At 45.3% G+C, this 19147-nt stretch overlaps 1 protein-coding gene across 1 annotated transcript in view; it reads left to right on the forward strand.

Annotated features, from left to right (window-relative positions):
- Positions 1 to 770: 770 nt before the first annotated feature.
- Positions 771 to 19147, forward strand: part of GPR139 (G protein-coupled receptor 139) — a gene marked incomplete at both ends in the record, with an annotated part of 40077 nt that continues 21700 nt past the window's right edge. The window contains one exon of the mRNA XM_080830719.1: positions 771 to 894. Coding sequence (XP_080686845.1) covers positions 771 to 894 — 124 coding nt within the window. The remainder of the gene's footprint in view (positions 895 to 19147) is intronic.

Raw genomic sequence — 19147 nt, forward strand, 5'->3', positions numbered from 1 at the left:
CCCAGAATCAACGCATGCACTGAGACGCATGCACACTTCCTTTCAAGAGCAGCTCCTCTGGCCCTGGAGAAATGACAACCCTTGAGCATCCTGCCTCCAACAGCTTCCTCTTACCCCCATGCCCTAGGTAGAGTATCCTCTATATGGAGATGGACTCAGAGCACTTGCAAGGCATAAGAGAAGTGGCTAGGAGAGTCGAGAAAGGCAAACTGAGGACACGCTGGAGGAGTACGGAGCCGATGCAGGAGAAGCAGGTCCCACCCACACCACGCCCCTCCCGCAAGGGGGTGGAGAAGGGGTAGTCGATTCCCATTCGGGTCTTCCTCTGGGGTTCCCAGGTCTCACTGCTCTCCTGAAGCCGGAGCTGTAAGCAGCAGCTGGGACCCCCTCCTCCCGTGCATCCACCCCCCTCGCCCATCATCCGCGTCCAGGCAGTTGCTGATTGGCTACGGGGAGCAGGTTCCCAGCTTCCCGTCTCCGAGGCGGGAGCCTAGCAGGTCCGAGGTGGGAGGCGCACTGACCAGCTCCGGGAGCCCCTCCCGAGTCCCTGCGCCCAGCGCCCTGTGCCCTACACAAGGGCCGTGCCAGGACTCCAAGCAAGCAGGTGCGGAGGGAACAGAGGGAACCACGGCAAAGGGTAGAAGCAAGTCCTGCGGGAAGAGAGGCGCTGCTGCTCCAGCTGCTGCCTCCGCCGCCGCCACCACCGAACCGGCGTCCAGAGCGGAGCTGGCAGGCCGGGCGCGGAGACTAGGGGAGCGAGGGGAGAGCTCATGGAGCACACGCACGCCCACCTCGTAGCCAACAGCTCGTTGTCCTGGTCCCCCGGCTCAGTCTGCGGCTTAGGCTTCGTGCCTGTGGTCTACTACAGCCTTCTGCTGTGCCTCGGTTTACCAGGTGAGGAGAGTGTGGGAGAGGGAGGAAGCCAAGAGCCCCAAGGGAGGAGCAACCCTGCCCAGAACCCCCAGGCCTCGATACGCTCGCTGTGCGATCCCTGGCGCTCCCTCTGAAAAAGTTTAAGCCTTAAGGGCAACTGCGGACATTTCCAGACTGGGAGAAAGGAAGTTGCTGTGGCCTGGCGGGGACTCTTGTCTGTTCCTCTGTGTGTGTGTGTGTGTGTGCGTGTGCGTGTGCGTGTGCGTGTGTGTGTGTGTGTGTCACGAGGGTACGCGGCAGCTGATGGGCATGTTTTGAGTACGGATTGGTGTGAGTGTGCAGTAGATTGGAGTATTTGTATGCGCATCTGAAGGGATCCGTGTCCCTGACGGTGCCAGTGGGGGCTGTGTATGAGATTTGACCGCATGTCCAGACAGATGGCTTACTAGGGGGCTTCACTTCTCCTGTCGCCCCCCCCCACATCCACCCCAGCCCTAGGAAACCTCTGCCCCTCTGCCCCACCGCGTGTCCCTGCCTGATTCGAGGTGAAGCGGGAGACTCTGATACCCAGCACACTTTCTCTGGAGCCACTGGGATGGGGCAAGGGATGAGCCCCTGTGATCCCCTAAGCAAACTGCAGGTCTCCAGGCAGGCTAAGAAGGGTCAGGGTAGCTCTGGAACCACGCTTTGGCCAGGGCAAGGATCCAGAGACACACGGGCTACCGAGGCCACCACTTCAGGGGGTCACAGTCTCCTTGAGGACATGCCTGTCCCCTGGCTTTGCTTCCCTGTCTACCCACCCTGGGCAGCTGACGACTGCTGCAGATGTCCAGCTGGTCCCACAGCTTAACATCCTCTCCAAAGTGTGGCTGAGACTGGTGCTGAATTCCTGAAGAGAGCTGAGCTGCTGGGGGCTGGGGGTGCTTGCTGTTTGTGAAGGGGGGAGGGGTTTCCTGGGGTTCCAGCTTGAGATAAACCCTTCTTCCAGATAGACCCTGAGACAGTCTGTGTGCAGAAAGATTCCTAAAGATCACTTACAGGGAGATGAGAGAGGGAAAAGGAAAGCACAAAGAAGAAAATCCAATGTACAGCCTAGAATCACAGCATCATCTACTCTGTCATTCCGCATCCCAGGATCCTGGGAACTTGGGAGCTGGATTTCTGAGAGACTTGCTGAGATTTCCTTTTCAAAACATTAAACTTGGTGGTCAGGAGCCCTGATAAGGTTGTTTAAATAAATGCTACAACCCCCCCCCGCGCCCAAATTTTGGCAGGCATGAGAAAGCTAAGTTTACAATCACCGAACCTCTCTCCCAGCGAGTGATGAGGTTTTTATTACTAACTAATCGCTCTGGCTGCCCTGGGAGATGCTCAACCTCTGATTCGCCCTACTGGGGCAGCAGCACGTGTCCTGTAATTACCTTGAACAGGAATTGATTTCAGTCCAGTCCCCACCTCCCCCTGTCAGCCCTCCTGAGCCTCTCCCAGAGCTCTCCTAAGGTGAGTGAGTTTTTGGAAAGGTTGGTTATTGGTGACACTTGCTGACCCAGAGAAGTGGCAGGCCCCCTTTTCCCTTCACCTCTCACATCAGAATTACTCTGACCCTCCCCCTTCACCCCTCTATCTCCTCTGCTGACTGAAGTAGCCACTCTCTCTGGCTTTTCTTTAAGGGATGGAGACATAAAGACAAAGGGAGGCTCCAAGGGTCCAGAGCAGGAACATGAGGATGAGCAGAACAGGGGAAACTCAGACCTTGAAACACCTCAAGGTGGAAGACAAGGTACCTCAACACGTCCACAGCTAACTCCTATGCCAGCTAGGGCCTTCTGACCCACAGCATTTGCACCTATTGTGTGCCAGGCAGTGCTAGGCACAGGACAGGCTCATCAAGACTGAGCCCAGGATATAGAGACTTAAAAGAGGGAGGGATTGGGATGAGAACTTGGAAAGTATTGATGGGTACTAAGAGTTGTGACTACCTACTTTATGCCAAGTGCTGAAGAGGGGCCTAAGGGATCTTAGGGGATCCCTAAGGTGCAGTCCCGGAGTTCAAGGAGCTCACAAGCAGAGCTTGTGGTAGATGCAGAAGGACCAAGCATTCTGGAAAAGAATGACTGAAGAGGCTTGGCTTTCGGAGAGACCATGGGGTGATAATGGTTTTGTTAATGGCTTGCAAGGTGGTTCAAAGGTAAAATCATTAAGTCATTCCCTTAGACCCATAAAGGGGGGCAATTATGTCCTGGTAACCAAGAATGCAGACTGTAGAATGAAGCAGAGCTTGGTGTTAACATGTAGACCTTCTGTGACTCTGTGTCTCAGTTTCTACATCTGTAAAATAGGCATTAGGAAAGCAGCTAACTCCTGGAATGATGGTGAGAAATAAAAACACTGATGGAGATGGTGCAAGTTAAGCACTCAGCTGAGGGCCCCACACACCACACGCTGATTGTTGTTGTGGTGCTGCAGTTGTGGTCATCATGAAGCTGATTTGATTGTTGGGGGGGGGGGTGCTTGGCATGTGAGCCAGAAAGGGGCTGGGAGCCACAAGAAAAGCACTTAGCTCAGCACCTTACTCCTGCTGAGCTCACTACAGTATCCCCTCCCCACTCTCAGCCACCAGCAATTAGCAAGCCTTCATTACTCTGCTACTGACCGGGATACACAGCTATGCTGGGTGTGAAGTAACAGACCACAGGGCTTGGTAATATTGTTGAAAACTGAGATTTTAATTGAATCACTTTTCCTGGCAGTGGACTCACCCCATTTCCAAATTTTCACAGGGTGGTTGGAAACATGGGTGGAAACCAAAGGGTGGGTGGGGAGTGGCTGAGTGTTTGGCAATAGAGGAGCCACTAACTAGAAGAAGCACAGATGTTTCTTACCACCTTCAGTCTCTAGACTGAAAGGAAGAGCTTGGGAAAAACCATGTGGTCCAATACCCTGCCTCTAGGAATGGCCCCAGACAATCTAAGTTAACTGGTCTGGAATGGGTCCCAGGGGGTCCTAATGTGAACTATTAGCAGTTAAGAACTCTTAAGAATCTGCCATTTAAGAACTCTTAATTTTCTGTACCATAATTTTCCCCACCTCATTTTATCTACTACCCACATAGATGGTATATATTAAATAAGACTGTCTATACAAACTGGCTTAGCACACCATCTGGACTGAGGAAAGCACTTATTGGTGCCTTCTCCACACTGGATCTTTTTCTATGTTAAATGCTTACATTATTGCACTCAATCCCCACCACATCCCTGTGATCTGTACAGTTCTCTGAACCCATTTTTACAGATGAGCAAACTGAGATTCAGAGAAGTGGAGCATCTTGTCTATAGTCACACAGTCAAGCCAGTGTGCAAACATCTGCTCTTTCAAGTCCACCACAGTGCCTTCATTATTGCCAGGAAGTTCTTTTAACTAACCTCAGTTCTTCATGTTGTGCTCAATGGAAAAAACTGGTGTCCCAGCTGTCCCTAAAACTCTCTCTTTTCTCCTCCTTTTAAGTAAGCAAGATGCTTCTCACCTTTCAAAATGCATATAATAAGCCAGCCAAGCTAACAAGGTAGAGTTGGGGACACTGATGGGGCAAAACAGTAAAAAGCAGAAGGCAGTGCAGGAAGAAGAGATGAGCCTGATGCCTGGGGAAGAAGCGGCTAAGAAGACGGGTGAGCCTGGCTGATAAGGAAGGAGCAGGCAAAATTAAACGAGATTTGAAAGATATTTTTTAAATTTACCTTCTAAAAGGCACCAGGGATGTTAAAGGAGACAAGGTAAGGAAGATGATAGCCTGAAACCACACACCACCCAGCAGAGAGGAGCATTTCTGCAACTGCCAGTAGGGGAGCCAGTAACCAGGAGAAAGCAGAGGTTAATACCTGCCTGTGAGGGTCAGTGCGAGATGGAGATGATGAGTCTGTCACCTGACAGATAGTCGGTGCTGTGACACACAGTAGTTACAGTTGCTGTTAACCAGGGGTGGGAAAATGGTAACCAGTAAGATGGACTGAGCACTCCAGATGTGTCTCATTCATTTGTAAACATCTTTTGAGAAAATCTAGTAAACAGGCTAAAAGTATACGGTCTGATGATAGACCTCTAGGGTCTGAGTCCTGGCTTTGCTACTTATAAGCTATGTGACCTTAGGTAAGTGACTTTAACTGCTCTGTGCCTCACCTTCCCCCTCTATAAAATGGGATGATGGTAATTATGGCACATACCTCACAGAGTTGCTCTGAGGCTGCGGTGAGTTATTCACTCACCACACTGCCTACAACACTCTGTAAGTCATTTTTATCATCATTTAAAAATTTAAAAAATTAAGGAAAAATTCTCAACTTGTTTTATGACACCTGCTTTATCCTAATACCAAACCAGACATTACAAGAAAACTACTGACCAATATTCCCCATGAACAAAGACACACACACAAAAATCTTCAACAAAATATTACCAAATCTAACTCATGAATATATAAGAATGACAATAAACCAGGACAAACTTGGGTTTATTCCAGAAATGCAAGGCTGGTTCAACATTTGAAAATCATCAGTATGATCTACCATATTAAAAAACCTAAAAAGGAAATCCATACGATCTTCTCAATAGATGCAAAAAAAGTATTTGACAAAATTCAACATTCATGATAAAAACTTACCAAACTAGGAATACACAGAGAACTTCTTTAACCTGATAAAGGGCATCAATAAATAACCTATAGCTAACATCACATTTAATGATGAAAGATGGAGTGTTTTCCCTCTAAGATCTGGAGCAAGACAAGGATATCTGCTCTTGCTACTCTGACTGAACATCATACTAGCTGAAGTTCTATCTGGGAAAGAAAAAGAAAGAAAAGGTATACTGGAAGGAAGGAATTAAACTGTTTCTATTCACAGATGATATCACTGACTTCAGAGAAAATCACAAAGACTCCACCAAAAAAATGCTCCTAAGAACTAATAAGCAAGTTCAGCATGTCTGCAGGACACATTGTTAATTTGCAATAACCTATCATATTTCTATATATTAGCAATGAACATTTGAAACTAAAACTTGGAATTTTAAAAAAAAAGTAGATTTCCAAGTTCCCTTGAAAACCCAGAAGAACTAACATTCGGGTCATATTCCCAGAAAGCTGGCTGTGGCTGAGGAATAGACTGCTTTCCTATGCAGCTGCTTTTGGGTAGTGTGCGTGCATGCATATCTGTGCACGTTATACATTATATGGGTAATAACATTCGTATTATTCAAAAACCTAAAAATATAAAGAGGCACATGTTGCAAAATCTCCCTACTATCCCTTTCCCCTGTTCACCAATTCCCAAATCCACCCCATCAACACCACCACACAGGTAACTAGTTCATCAGTATCTTGGTTTCTTATTTGTTCTTTCAGATTATTTTAGTGCATACATAAACAAATATGAATAAAAGATTTCAACTCTTTTTTTAACTCTCTCCTCAAAATGAGCACATTGTACACACTGCCCTCCGTCTTGTTCTTTTTCACTTAATATATTAATCATCCATAACGTTATACTGAAGCGTCTTCATTCTTTTATGAAGCCGCATAGTATTTCACTGTATATTTTACCATAATTTATTTAATGGCTGCCCTTTTCAAAAGCACATGGGCACTCTAATGTCAGAGTTCCTACATGCTGCACTTAACTGTCCTCTGTAACCTGTATGGCTCCTCTTTAAGCACACTGGGCCTTAGGATCCCTGTTATAACAATGAGAGAAAGAGCACTGCATGAGGAGTCCTGGATTCCAGGCTTGGCTCTGGCAGTAATTCACTGTACAAGTCTGTCAAAGACCTGGGGGAGCTGGGCTCTGCTTGTAGAGCTCAGCTGGAGACCCAAGCACAGACCAATGAAGTAGCTATGCTGGAAGCTGGCTGGGCTGGCTTTGGGCTGGGGTCCAGACCAGTAGCTTTGATCTCCATTTCTCTGCATAATTTCTGTAGTGATCCCATGTGTCATTTCTGCTTCTGAGGTTGAGTATAAAATGCCTTGCACTGGAACTGAATGGACATGGATTTGAGTCCTGTGTCTTACCCATGTTTGCTGTGTGATCTCAGATACGATAGTCCAGCTCTCTGAGCCTCAGTTTTCATTTATAAGAAAGCAGGCAGCCAAGTTCAGCAATTAACCAAGAGGTCTCTAATGTCAAACTGCCTGGGTTTGAATCCTAGCTCCCTTACCTGCTAGCCTGTGACCTTGGGCAAATTTCTCACCCTCTCTATGTCTCAGCCTCATCAGTGAGATGGGATCATAATAATACCTATCTCACAGGGTTGTTGTGAGGAACAAATGAAATCGTAAAAATGTGTAGCAGCATTCTTGGCACATGTGTGCTCTCAAACAGAGTAAGAGTTCAGTAAATGTGATTAATCTTCCGTGCCCTCCACTGTTGTGGTGGTAATCCCAAATAAAATATGCAAAGGCTTCTCACAATCCCTCAAACATTGTGGGAGCTCAATAAATAGTAGATAACGTTGTTTTTATTGTCTGACATGTCAACACGCTTTATAAATCCCCTGAAGCCACAATTACTTTATATATACAGGTCATTCCCATAACTGCACAATTCCACTCAAAGTGCACCAACCAAGAATGAAACTCTTTGCCCTGGAAAACTAGGAAAGAATTGTCCAATGGATTAAATCAATTCCATCATAAGCCTAGGGAATTTGGTACCTCTCAGAGAGGTGCCTGAGGTTCAGTGAAACCTCCAGAAATACTGTCAGTCCAGAACATGAAACCTTCTTCAACTAACTGATAAAGGGCCTGACAAGCACTCAGCAAGATTGCCCTGGATGCTGCGGACAGGACCATGAACAGAAGAGAGGTAGGGAGACCTCTCTTCAGACCTTCAGCAGTAGGTAGACCCTGCCACTGAACCTCCATGTGATCTAAATTATGTGGGCCATGCTGATAGGGGATGCCAGCCCTGCAGAGGGTGCCTGAAATGCGGGGGGCAAGGGAAGGCAGGTGTCTTGAATTCAGAGACCTGCTAGGAGCAGTCAAAGAGTGTAAATGCACACAGTGGCCCAGTTTTAAGAAACGCTTCACTTGGGGCACCTGGGTGGCTCAGTGGGTTAAAGCCTCTGCCTTCGGCTCAGGTCATGATCCCAGGGTCCTGGGATCGAGCCCCGCATCGGGCTCTCTGCTCTCTGCAGGGAGCCTGCTTCCTCCCTTCTCTCTCTCTGCCCACCTCTCTGCCTACTTGTGATCTGTCTGTCAAATAAATAAATAAAATCTTTAAAAAAAAAAAAAAAAAAGAAACGCTTCACTTACCCAAGGAATCATGCTTCCCTGCTGAGTTTCTGAAAGCATGTGGCTCTTTTGGCCTCTCTAATTTCCCCCCAGTGATAGAGACATATTTACCAAAATCACTGCACTTTCCTCTTAACAACTGCTAACGCATATGTTGCACTTACTATGTGCTAGGGATTCTTCAGAACATTTTATAAGCACTAACTCATTTAATTCCCCCAATGACCCTCTGAGACATGTATAGTAATCATGCCTGTTTTTCAGATGAGAATGCTAAGATACCCATAGTCACATAGCTAGAAACTGATAGTGATACTCAGTACTACTGTCTAGCTTTGTTGTAAGAAAATGGCAGGCCACACACAATGACAGCTGACAACTGACACTTGGGCTAAGTCACAAGGAATGGGGGTGACAGAGAACAGAGAGGAGTGGGGACTGGGGGAGGTTAGAAAGTACCACCACGACTCACCTCTCCAGCCAATCCAGTGTTGCCAAATTCTTCCAAAAATCTAGGAATCCAAATTTTTATGTGAAACATCCCAATGTTTCAATGTTGGCAACTAATTTGAAAATTTTTAAAAACACTATGCAAGCCAGCACTGCATGAGCCAAACCAAACATATCTGCAGGCTTGATACAGCCCACCAGGCTGCAAATTCACAAACTCTAGAGTGGGTAAAGCTTCATTAAGTACCAAGAAATGCTAAGGGGGTCACAGTGGGTGGAGAATAAAAACAAGATGCCAGGGGGAGGAGCAAGCAGTAAAGGAGATGGAGACCCAAGTGAATATGTGGCTTTAAAAAAAAAAAAAAAAAAGCATGCCAACTCAGGAAACCAGGGATTTGGCATGACTAGAAGAGCGAGCTCCCAAGTAGTACCACAAATTGTATGTTGACAATGTTCTGGAAGACAAATCCATCATATTTTTTTTTGTAAATGGAAGAGCCCTCAAAACCTGATAGCATGGTGGCTTAGGATGTGCGCTTGTGCTCCCCACTGACCTGGATTCAAATTCCAGGTCACTTCCTAATGTGACTTCCTATTGGTGGAGCTCTGACAAGTTGCTTGAACCTCTCTGAGCATCAGTGTTCCTCTCTGCAGAATGGGTATAACAGCGTCTTTTTCCACAGGGTGTATGATATGGACAAAATAAAGCAATGCATGGCTAGCAGGGGCCCCAGTGTCTGCCACTAACAGGAAGAAAGTGAGACTTTACCTAAAGTTGCAGAGCTAGGAATGGCAATAAACCAGAGTTTACTTTCCCAACTCTTATTTAGTTCCCTTCTTACAAAGTCACACTGCTAGTGGTCTCTTGAGGAATCAAAGTGATCGGTGTAAAGGGGAAATGGGCTGTGGAACTTTAGAGCTCGGAGTAATTTTCTGGATTTTGAGGGGTTTTGTTGTTGCTATTGTTTTATGTGGGATTATTTTAGGTGGCACAGGCCGAATCATTTATTAAATCTCTTTTCAGTTTCCTCAAACCTTCTGACTCTATCAAAGGGAAAATCTCATCTTGGTTGCTAGTGTTTTTAACACCTTTTCATGTGTGCTAAATCTCCCTTTTTAACAGACACAGAGCAGGCCTAGGGCTCAGAATCTAGCTAAAATTTAATGTCACCCTTGCATTATCACTGTATTTATTTTTAAGAATATCTTCTGTTTACAGCAGGGAAGTGGGTTTGTGATTCAGGTTTGTTATTGGTCCATGCTGTCCAATATAGTAACCCCAAGTCTCGTGTGGCTACAGAGCACATACTTGACTAGCATAACTCAGGAACTGACTTTTTAAATCTGACTTCAGTTAATTTACAATTAAGCCTTGATACTCAGTTCAGCTGATGGAAAATAACTTTGTACTTGGAACAACATGGGTATGTGAATCTACTCTTTTCAACTGTATATTTTATGACATCTAAACAGAGATCAAAGATTTCCACTGAAAGATTTAGCATCCATAGAGAAATATGCTCAGAATGTAAAATACATGCCATGCTTTGGACATTTAATATGAAAAAAATTAAATATCTCATTAATAATTTATGTTGATTACATCTTCGATGATACAGTTAAATAAAACATACTGCTAAAATTAATTTTACCTGTTTCTTCTTATTTTCTTAATGTGGTTGCTAGAAAAATTGAGATTGCATATGTGGCTCACATTGCATTTATATTGGACAGCAGTATTTTTAAATTTTTCTTAAAGATTTTATTTATTTGTCAGAGGAAGAGAGCAAGCAACCACAAGCAGGCGGAGTGCAGGCAGAGGGAGAAGCAGGCTCCCTGCTGAGCAAGGAGCCTGATGCGGGACTCAATCCAAGGGCCCTGGGATCATGACCTAAGCTAAAGGCAGATACTTAACCAACTGAGCCGCCCAGACATCCCTGGACAGCCGTATTGTATAAGGTATAAATTTGGGGGCGGGGGGGAGGGAAATCACTTTAAAACAAAATGTTGAGTAAATAGTTGTACAGAGAACACAAATATATGGAAAAAATCATAATGTTGGTGGGCCAATCACTACTATCTGGGGGGCCCTGATCTAGTACAATGCTCTTAATACAGAAACAGAGGCCCTAGAAAGGACAAGGAATTTCCACCAAGGTTACACAGCTAACCAGGTGTGACCTTGATCCCAAATCTTTTAGATTCCGAATCCAGTGTGCCTTGACCATTGCAATAGTGATAACCCTGCTGTCTCTACTCCATCGAGGGAAATGTAAGGAAGGAAAGATTGGGGTTTGGCGAAGATGTGGTTACCTTAGATCCAGTGGGATTCAAAGTGAGGGAACTTCTCTGTGTGGATAAGCCAGGATCTTTGCTTTTCTATCAAGTAGAGACTGAATAACTTGGGCTTCTCTTGAGTAAAGGTTATGACCAGCTGAACTACATTGAGAGTTGGGACTTTCAACCCAAATATGTTTTCATTTTGCTCCATGGCAAAAAGAATGAGACAAGATACCAGAAAGTGCAATTAGACAACTACATCTGCATTTATTGATTCACTCACCCATCTATCTATCCATCTATCCATCTATCCATCCATCCATCCATCCATGTGCCTGGCACTACCAAGTACCTGGCACTGTGCTAGGCTCATAGCAAGCCTAAAAAGAGCTGCTCCCTCTCTGCATGCTCATATGATACACATGGGAAAGACCAGCATGATCACAAACCTGAATAAATGTAAACAGTCACGTGTGAAAGAACATGAAGGAGAGGCACATGGTGATAGAAGAGCTTTTCGTGGGGGGACCTGCCCAATAGGGAAGCCAAGGAAAGCTCCCTCAAGAGAACAACTGGAACCTGAAGGCCGAGGAAGGAATGAATGGAAGGAAGGGGGACAGGCTCTGCAGTGACTCTTAGGCAAGAGGGGACTGGTGGCACATATCAGAACAGAAAGAAGGTGAGTCTCGAACGCCAAAAGGCAGTCTGAGGACAGGAGGAGAACAGGGAGTGAGATGCAAGCAGAGGAAACAGGAAGCCAGAGCTTTGTAGAAACCACACAAAGTGACCCTGATTTGGGACAACACATTTTACAGTGTTGACTTCTTTTGACTTCTGATATTCGCCAGTAACTTCTTTTCTTTCCCCCCTCATCTGCCAGAATGCTTACCAGTTGAAGAGCTGGGGTGACTGCTTTTCCACCAAAGACATTTCTTATTGTTTTCAGCTAGGTGCAGCAAAAACTATCAGCCACATCACTTCACAGGAGGGACTCTCCACAGACCCACACATGGAGACGTGCGCGTGCGCACGCACATACGCAGACACACGGACATGCAAAGATGTATGCACCCACATAGACACAGAGACGTGTGCACACACAGACTTGCACACACAGAGAAACATGCATAAATATACACCTACATGGAGACGCACACAGATATGCATGTGCACACACACACACATGCACACACACATACCCCCTCTTCCCACAGTCAAAGGTATAGAACGGCCTGGTGATTCTGTTCTTGCTGCAGCCCTCTGCTTTTAGCATTCCTGGCCTCAACACCATGGTTCAGCTCCACAGAGCTGCTGACAAGAACCATCATCTGCCTCTTGAACAAAAAGCAGTGGCCTCCCTGGAAGGTGGCAGAATGGAGCAGTGATTAGAGAAAGAACTCAAGAGGGAGCAATGCCATGAAGAGGGTAGAGATGGGCATTCCTTAAAGGAATCACAGGCCCACACTCTTGACCTTCACAGAGCGTGGTCCCCCCATTACGTCCACCCTCCACACTCAGAACCTTTCCAGAACACCACCCGTCCTGGGCAGCAGGCATCAGGAAAGTAATACTGGCTTAAGAATTAGGCGTAACTGGGGGTTCAAGTCCCAGCACTGCAACTTTGCTAGCTGTGAAGTCGTGAGCAGGTAATTTACCTTTCTCGGAGCCTCTTCCGAGAATGGGGGTGATAACACCAACTTTATTCACTTAGCACATACATGTGGCACCTCTTTCATACACCAGGCACCCATGTAGGCACTGGAGGAAAAACAAAGAATGCCTGCACAGGTGTACATTCTACCAGGGAGACAAGTGGTAAACAAGTAAACAGATGCATAAACACTATATGAGATACTGATAATGCTATCAGGAAAACAGCATGGTAAGGTGATAGGAAGCTACATCAGATAGGGTGGTCAGGAAAGGGCTGTCCAAAAAGCCGATGTCTGCATTGAGACTGGAACAATGGAAAGGAACTGGCCACAGGAAGCGCAGGGGAAGGGCATGCCAAGCAGAAGGACCCGCAAGGGTGAAAGCTCAGAGGTGGGAATGAGCTGGAATGAAGGCAGACTTGTGTGGCTGGAGTACAATGAGCAGGAGGGAGAGTGGCAGGAGATTAGAAGAGGTATACAGACAGGACTAATCCGGATTTCACTCTAAGTGTTGCAAGAAGAGATGGGAGCCTTTTAAGCAGGTGACATGACCTAATCTGAGTTTTTCAAAGGTCTTTCTGGCTGCTGTGAAAAACAACAGATGGAAGGTGCTTTAAGAGGGAAGTTGCAAGAAGATGTTGTAGTGTGAACGATCTCTGGGCTCTGGTAGGAAAGAGCGAGCAATACCTGTATAGTGCCCAACACAGTGCCTGGCACACAGTAGGAGTGTGGGTCAAGGTTCATGCTCACAGCCTCTCCAGCCCTACTCCTACTCCATCCACCATCACCTCAGTCTCCAAGTAAAACAGCATCAGACAAGTGAAACAAGCAAACAAACAATGTCCTCAGACATCAAGGACGTCTGTGCCTGGCTCTCCAGGCACCATGGCAAAGTGCCCACAGCACAAAAGAGAGCTATCATCTTGGTTGTGGCAGTGGGCAAGTCCTGCTAATGATCCAGCTGTCAGTCGCAAGAGTCCTGAACAGAGAGAAAGCAAGTGTCTGGACAAAAAGAAAAGGGTCACCTTCAGCACTGTCATCTGACAAATGAACAGAATTGAGTTCTGGCCAGCCCAATAGAGGGACACCGTCACCGTGACTACATTCAATTCTAATGACCCAGGGTACAGCAGAAGAATGGAGTGATGCCCCTAAGACTGAGGTGGAAACTCCAAGGACATCCTGAAAATGGACAGAGAGCTTATGGAAGAGGGGAGAAAATGGTGGTTTGCCTCTTGGATCTTCTCAGAGCTAGTACTTCTAGCCAGAAGAGGATGGCTCTGGGAAGTTAAGAGGATTTTTTTTTTTCCCTTATATCACTGTCAGTACTGAATGCTTTCCTCAAAATGCTAGTCAGATACATGCTGCTGGTTAACATCCTTCCCAACCACCCTCATACAACCTCCTGAGGAGGCCTGGACTGGTGGTCATAGGCAGTCAACAGCAGACAACCAACCTGAAACTCAGACCCCACAGAATGTAAAAGAAGTCTGTTGAAAGTCTTCTTAAAAAGCAGCACCTTGCCTATTAACATTCAGAGGCAATCTCATAAAAATTCAGTTTTCTCATGAGTCTTGAAAACTGAGCTCTCCCTGACTGCTATTAAGTGCCTAGAACCAAGTAGCCATAGCCTCCTTTAGATGGCACTTGTGCTAACCAGTTCACCACAGTCCCCACCTTTCCCTATTGTACCCTAGCACAGTTCTATATATATATATGTTTATTAATATTATATTTTTATAATTTTATATATATGTATATGTATGTATATGTACACATACACACACACACACACACACACACACACACACACACACACACATTCCTGGCCTGATTCTCTCACTTGTTTCCTGCCGTGCTCCTATAGGATTTTAAATTTACTGTGTTATTGCCTTCCTCAAATCTGGCTATGTAGATGTCACACACACAAACACACACACATTCCATATCCATTTATACTATCACACTTTTAGCCTCATCTACTCTTTCCAACCACACTAAATGTGAGCACTGAGTGGTCTCTTGTAAGAAGGGAAGTTGGTGAAAACCTGGATTTGAGATCCACAGGACTTTCCAGCTGTGTGCAATTAACTTCTCTGAATGTCAATTTCCGTATCTGTAAAATGAGGCTAAGAATGTCCCCCTTGTTGAGGAGAATACATGAGACAATGTACCTGGCATACAACAGGTGTTGAATAAATAGAAGAGTTTTTTCCTTAAGACTGACAAGGATTTCCTATCAGATTCCCACCTGGGCTTCTTAGACTATGTTAAGGATCAGACTCCACTTCATGAGACCCTACTTTATGCCAGGTGTTCTAGGGGATAAGGATGGGGGAAAGACAAACATGAACATGACATGGCCCTGCCCTTAAAGAACTCACACACTCTAACTGGGTAGAAAGGCAGGTCAGTAATTGTAATATAATGTGACAAGTTTCATAACACAGGAGAGGTGAGGGCAAGGCATTTAACTTCCTGTGGGGCTTCAAACTTGTCTTTGCCTGGGAGCATCAAAAGTTGCTGAGCTGGGGTGCCTGGGTGGCTCAGGAGGTTACGCATCTGACTCTTGATTTCGGCTCAGGTCATGATCTCAGGGTAGGGAGATCAAGCCCCACGTTGGGCTCCATGCTGGGCGTGGAGCCTGGTTGTGATTCTCTCTCTGCCCCTGCTCACCCCCACTCTCACTCACTCTCTAAAATTGAAAAAAAAAAAAAAAAGCCAAGTTAGGCTTTGAGCCCGACAGAACACATTGGATCTGAGTCATCTCCATGATGCCAGGACCCTCTGGGGGGCCTTTGCAAATACTGAATGGGTAGGTGGGTGGATAGATGAATGTGTGGATGGATACATCAGATGAATAGGTGACTGCTTTCTTGGTCCCATAAATGTAATGTCCATACTCACCTTGCAGAGACTGAAGAAGCATCTTGAGCACAACTATCATCATCACCACCACCACAACTACCATTTATTGAGCACTTATTCCAAGCCAAGCACTGAATCAAACCTATTATTCCACACTGCCTCATTTAATCCCCACAGCAATGCCCGTGAGGTAGTACTTCTATTATATCTATTCTATTATATCCATTTAGCAGTGGGGGAACTGAGGACCTGAGAAGTAAAATAACCTGCGCAAAGTAATTCAGCTACTGAGCGGCACAGCTGAGATAGAGCAGGCCTGCGTACCACTGCTTATACTCTGCTTGCCACTGGGTGTACTGCAGACATTGGTATTCAGGGCATGGGAAAAGACAAATGCTGTGTCTACAGACCTCTGTCTTGGTTCACCCTCCCAGCCTGGTCTTTGCAGGCATTTTGAGGGACTATGTCTTCCTTCCTGATTAAAGACTCTCCCAGTGTCCCCATTGCCCTCTCCCCAAGCAGATGGTTTAATTACTTTAAATTATTATTAAGCAAGGACAGGCAGGTGAATTCCCTCTCCATCCCACACCTAACCTACAAAACAGAAATTGAGATGCCTTTTTTTTTTAAGTAGCATATTATGATGAAACAATTTCCATGAAAACTCTGTGGTCTTCCAAGTCTTCCCAAGGTTTCTGCTATCAGCCCTAAGTGGGCTTAGTTTCAGTTAAGTGCTCAGAATTCCAAATCCGGTTCATGTGGTAAATGTTTATTGACCACCTATTATATGCCAGGCTCTATTCCTCATGCTCAAAAAGAGTCATCAATAATAGCCATTAATGTTAATATAGTGCTGGCCAATAAGCAAAGAGAATTAAAATTTACAAAGGGCTTTCTCATCCATTATGACACTGAACCTCGGAGGAGTTAAATAGCCTTCTCAAATTACTAGTGGTAGGCCAAGCTGAAAAGCAAAGCTACATCCTTGAACCTCAAATCCAGGGTTCATCGTTCCACTATATATACAAAGGTGTCAGAGGCAGGAATGATCCCCAAAATGGAGCCACCCCTCTGAATCCTGCCAAGACCTTCCATTATTCATTCATTCATTTCTAAATTATGTGCTAACTATTGGTTTCACAAAGACAAATAGATCCAGGTTCCTGCCCTCAGGGAGGACACAATCTAGTTGGAGAGATGAAGAAGTAACCCACGTTAGCGTCAAGATTGGTAAGAGATAAGCTAGAAGGAAGCCCATGTACAAAGAGGAAGAAATCAACCCCACTCTTGGTTTGGGAGGCAGTGCTGGGAATGCTGTAGGGGTTAATCAGAGCAGACTTTCTGCCCCTCCTGTCTGGAATTCACCTTTCTCCTATCTGGGAACCAATATGCAATGTGAGTTCTGACCACAAGTCTGTTTCTTCATCATACGCATGTAGTACTGAGCATCTCCTTCACATGAGAACCTTTGCTAAGGACTGAGAATGAGAGAGATGAATGAATTTTGCCCATGCTTTTGAGATATGTACCGTCCACTGGACAAAACAAGTAAATTGAAAATTGTAAGGTTGTACTATGTGAAATTATCAATATTTGACCAATTTTTACCTTTTAAAATATTAAACCTACTACCCTGTAATGTAGTAATTTGCTGTTCCAAAAAAAGCTCAGGATGCTGTGGAAACCCAAACCGGTGATCAAATAATGTACTCATGTCTCTACCACCACATCCCACATACAGCAGGATCCATGGCTGAACCCTGGATAGTACAGTTGCTAAAGCCTTGATGCTAGAAACTAACCTAACAGTCATTTACCATAATCACAACGAACATTAACAGAATGCCTACTACCTTGGGCACTGTTTCAAGCACTTCCCATGAATTAACTAATTTAATCCTTCCAACCCCATGAAAAAGGTACTATTATTACTCCCATTCTGTAGCTGAGAAGACTGAGGCACATGGTAAGCTGTTAAGTGCAGTCACACAGTTAGTGCTATGGCAAAGCCAGGCTTCTGCCCCAGACATCAGGAGCAAGAGCCTGTGTAGCCACCTGTTCAGTTGAAGCACTAATAGTGCTTTTGGTCAGGACAGGTCTTTGGTTCCAGGATCACCCAGGGGGGTGCTTTCATTAAAGCCAAGATCTCAGGCCCCTCAGTGGCTCAGTTGACTTCATTCAGCTCAGGTTGTAATCTCAGGGGGATGAGATCGAGCCCCACCTCCAGCACTGCACTGGACAGGGAGTCTCCCTGAGATTGTCTCTTTCTCCCTCTGTCCACCCCCCACTCGTGTGCACACACTCATGGGCTCTCTCTCTCTCTAATAAATAAATAAATCTAAACAAACCAAAAAAAAAAGGCAAGACATGATCTCCTCCACTGAAATGGAGATGGGGGGTTGAGGCACCTACCTTTGGGATACAGAACTGTAAAGTCTGTCCATGCTGAACCCCTTTAAAATAAGGGGTTTCCTACTTCATCATTTTGGCTAAACTACAGATCTGGATTCTTTGTTATCAGCTTTAATATTTAATAATGGTTAAATTAGTTTTACCAATAGTATTTTATCAGAATGAGGAAAATGGGATTGAGTTTTGGAGCAAACACAGACAGATTGCTTTGGGAACAGAGGGACAGGGACCAAGACAGAGCTAACTCTGCAGTAACTCGGGTGTAATATGATGCCATCTAGGCTTAATGCTGCATGAAACAAATATTTGCCAAGCACCTACCATGTATCAGGGACTATACTAAAGACTAATAATGTGGCCCAAAATAATACAGACACGGACTTGCCTTCCAAGAGCCCGCAGCAACAGGATGACCAAGGAAAGAGAAAAGACAAGGTGGTTCTAAGAGATATTTGGATCAAAATTAGCTGATATGGTTTTACAGATGGGCAACAAAAAATTACTGCAAGTCTCAAAACCTGGGAGTATAATTAATAATGACCAGGAAACTGACTGAATTTTTATTAGCTTCTGGAATCTTTTATAATCTATTCATCTGAAAAAAAAAAGGAGATGCGAGTGATGAAATTAGAATTTCTCATTTATGAACGCTTTTGTGAATGTGGATTCAAGAAAAATTACCAGATATTTTAATTTTCTGCTATCTTGCTCCCGATACCCATCACGCTACCTGTGAAATAATTTGTGATAATTAACATTTGTCTAACGCTTTTCCAGTTTGTGCAGTGGCTTCCCAAGCCTTGTCTCCTTCAGTCCCCACAACAACCTTGGGAGTTTGCAGAGCAATTTCACCGAGGTTATCACATTGGATTCTTGAATGCTCATCCTTCATTTCCCTCTGGTCCTCATGCCAGCCAAGCCTGTCATTTTACAGTTCTGCAAACAAAGCATGCTTTCACACTTCCTTGATTTTGCACTTGCGGTTCCCTCTGCCGAGAAAGCAGCCCATCCCTTCCTTGTTCAACCAACGAGTATCCTAGTCATTCTGGGAAACCCTGGACAGGCAGAAAAATGCCTTTTACCCTAGGGCAGTGAGGAAGGCCTAGCCTCCTGGAGTAGGAAGCACCCAATAATGGTGCCCATGTCAGGACAGACTAGCAGGCCAGTAGGCACAAGTTCTGTCCTGCAGCTGACTTCGGAATCTTTGGAAGCAATGGTCCCAAGGCCTTCTGCCTTCTTAAAGCATGCAGCAGTTAACACTCTGCAGTTGGACAGTATGGAGTTTAAATCCTGGCTGTGTGATTTATTGGCTATGTAAGCTTGGGCAAGT

The sequence above is a fragment of the Martes martes genome, assembly GCF_963455335.1.
Source record: "Martes martes genome assembly, chromosome: 18".
Taxonomy (NCBI): Eukaryota; Metazoa; Chordata; class Mammalia; order Carnivora; family Mustelidae; genus Martes; species Martes martes.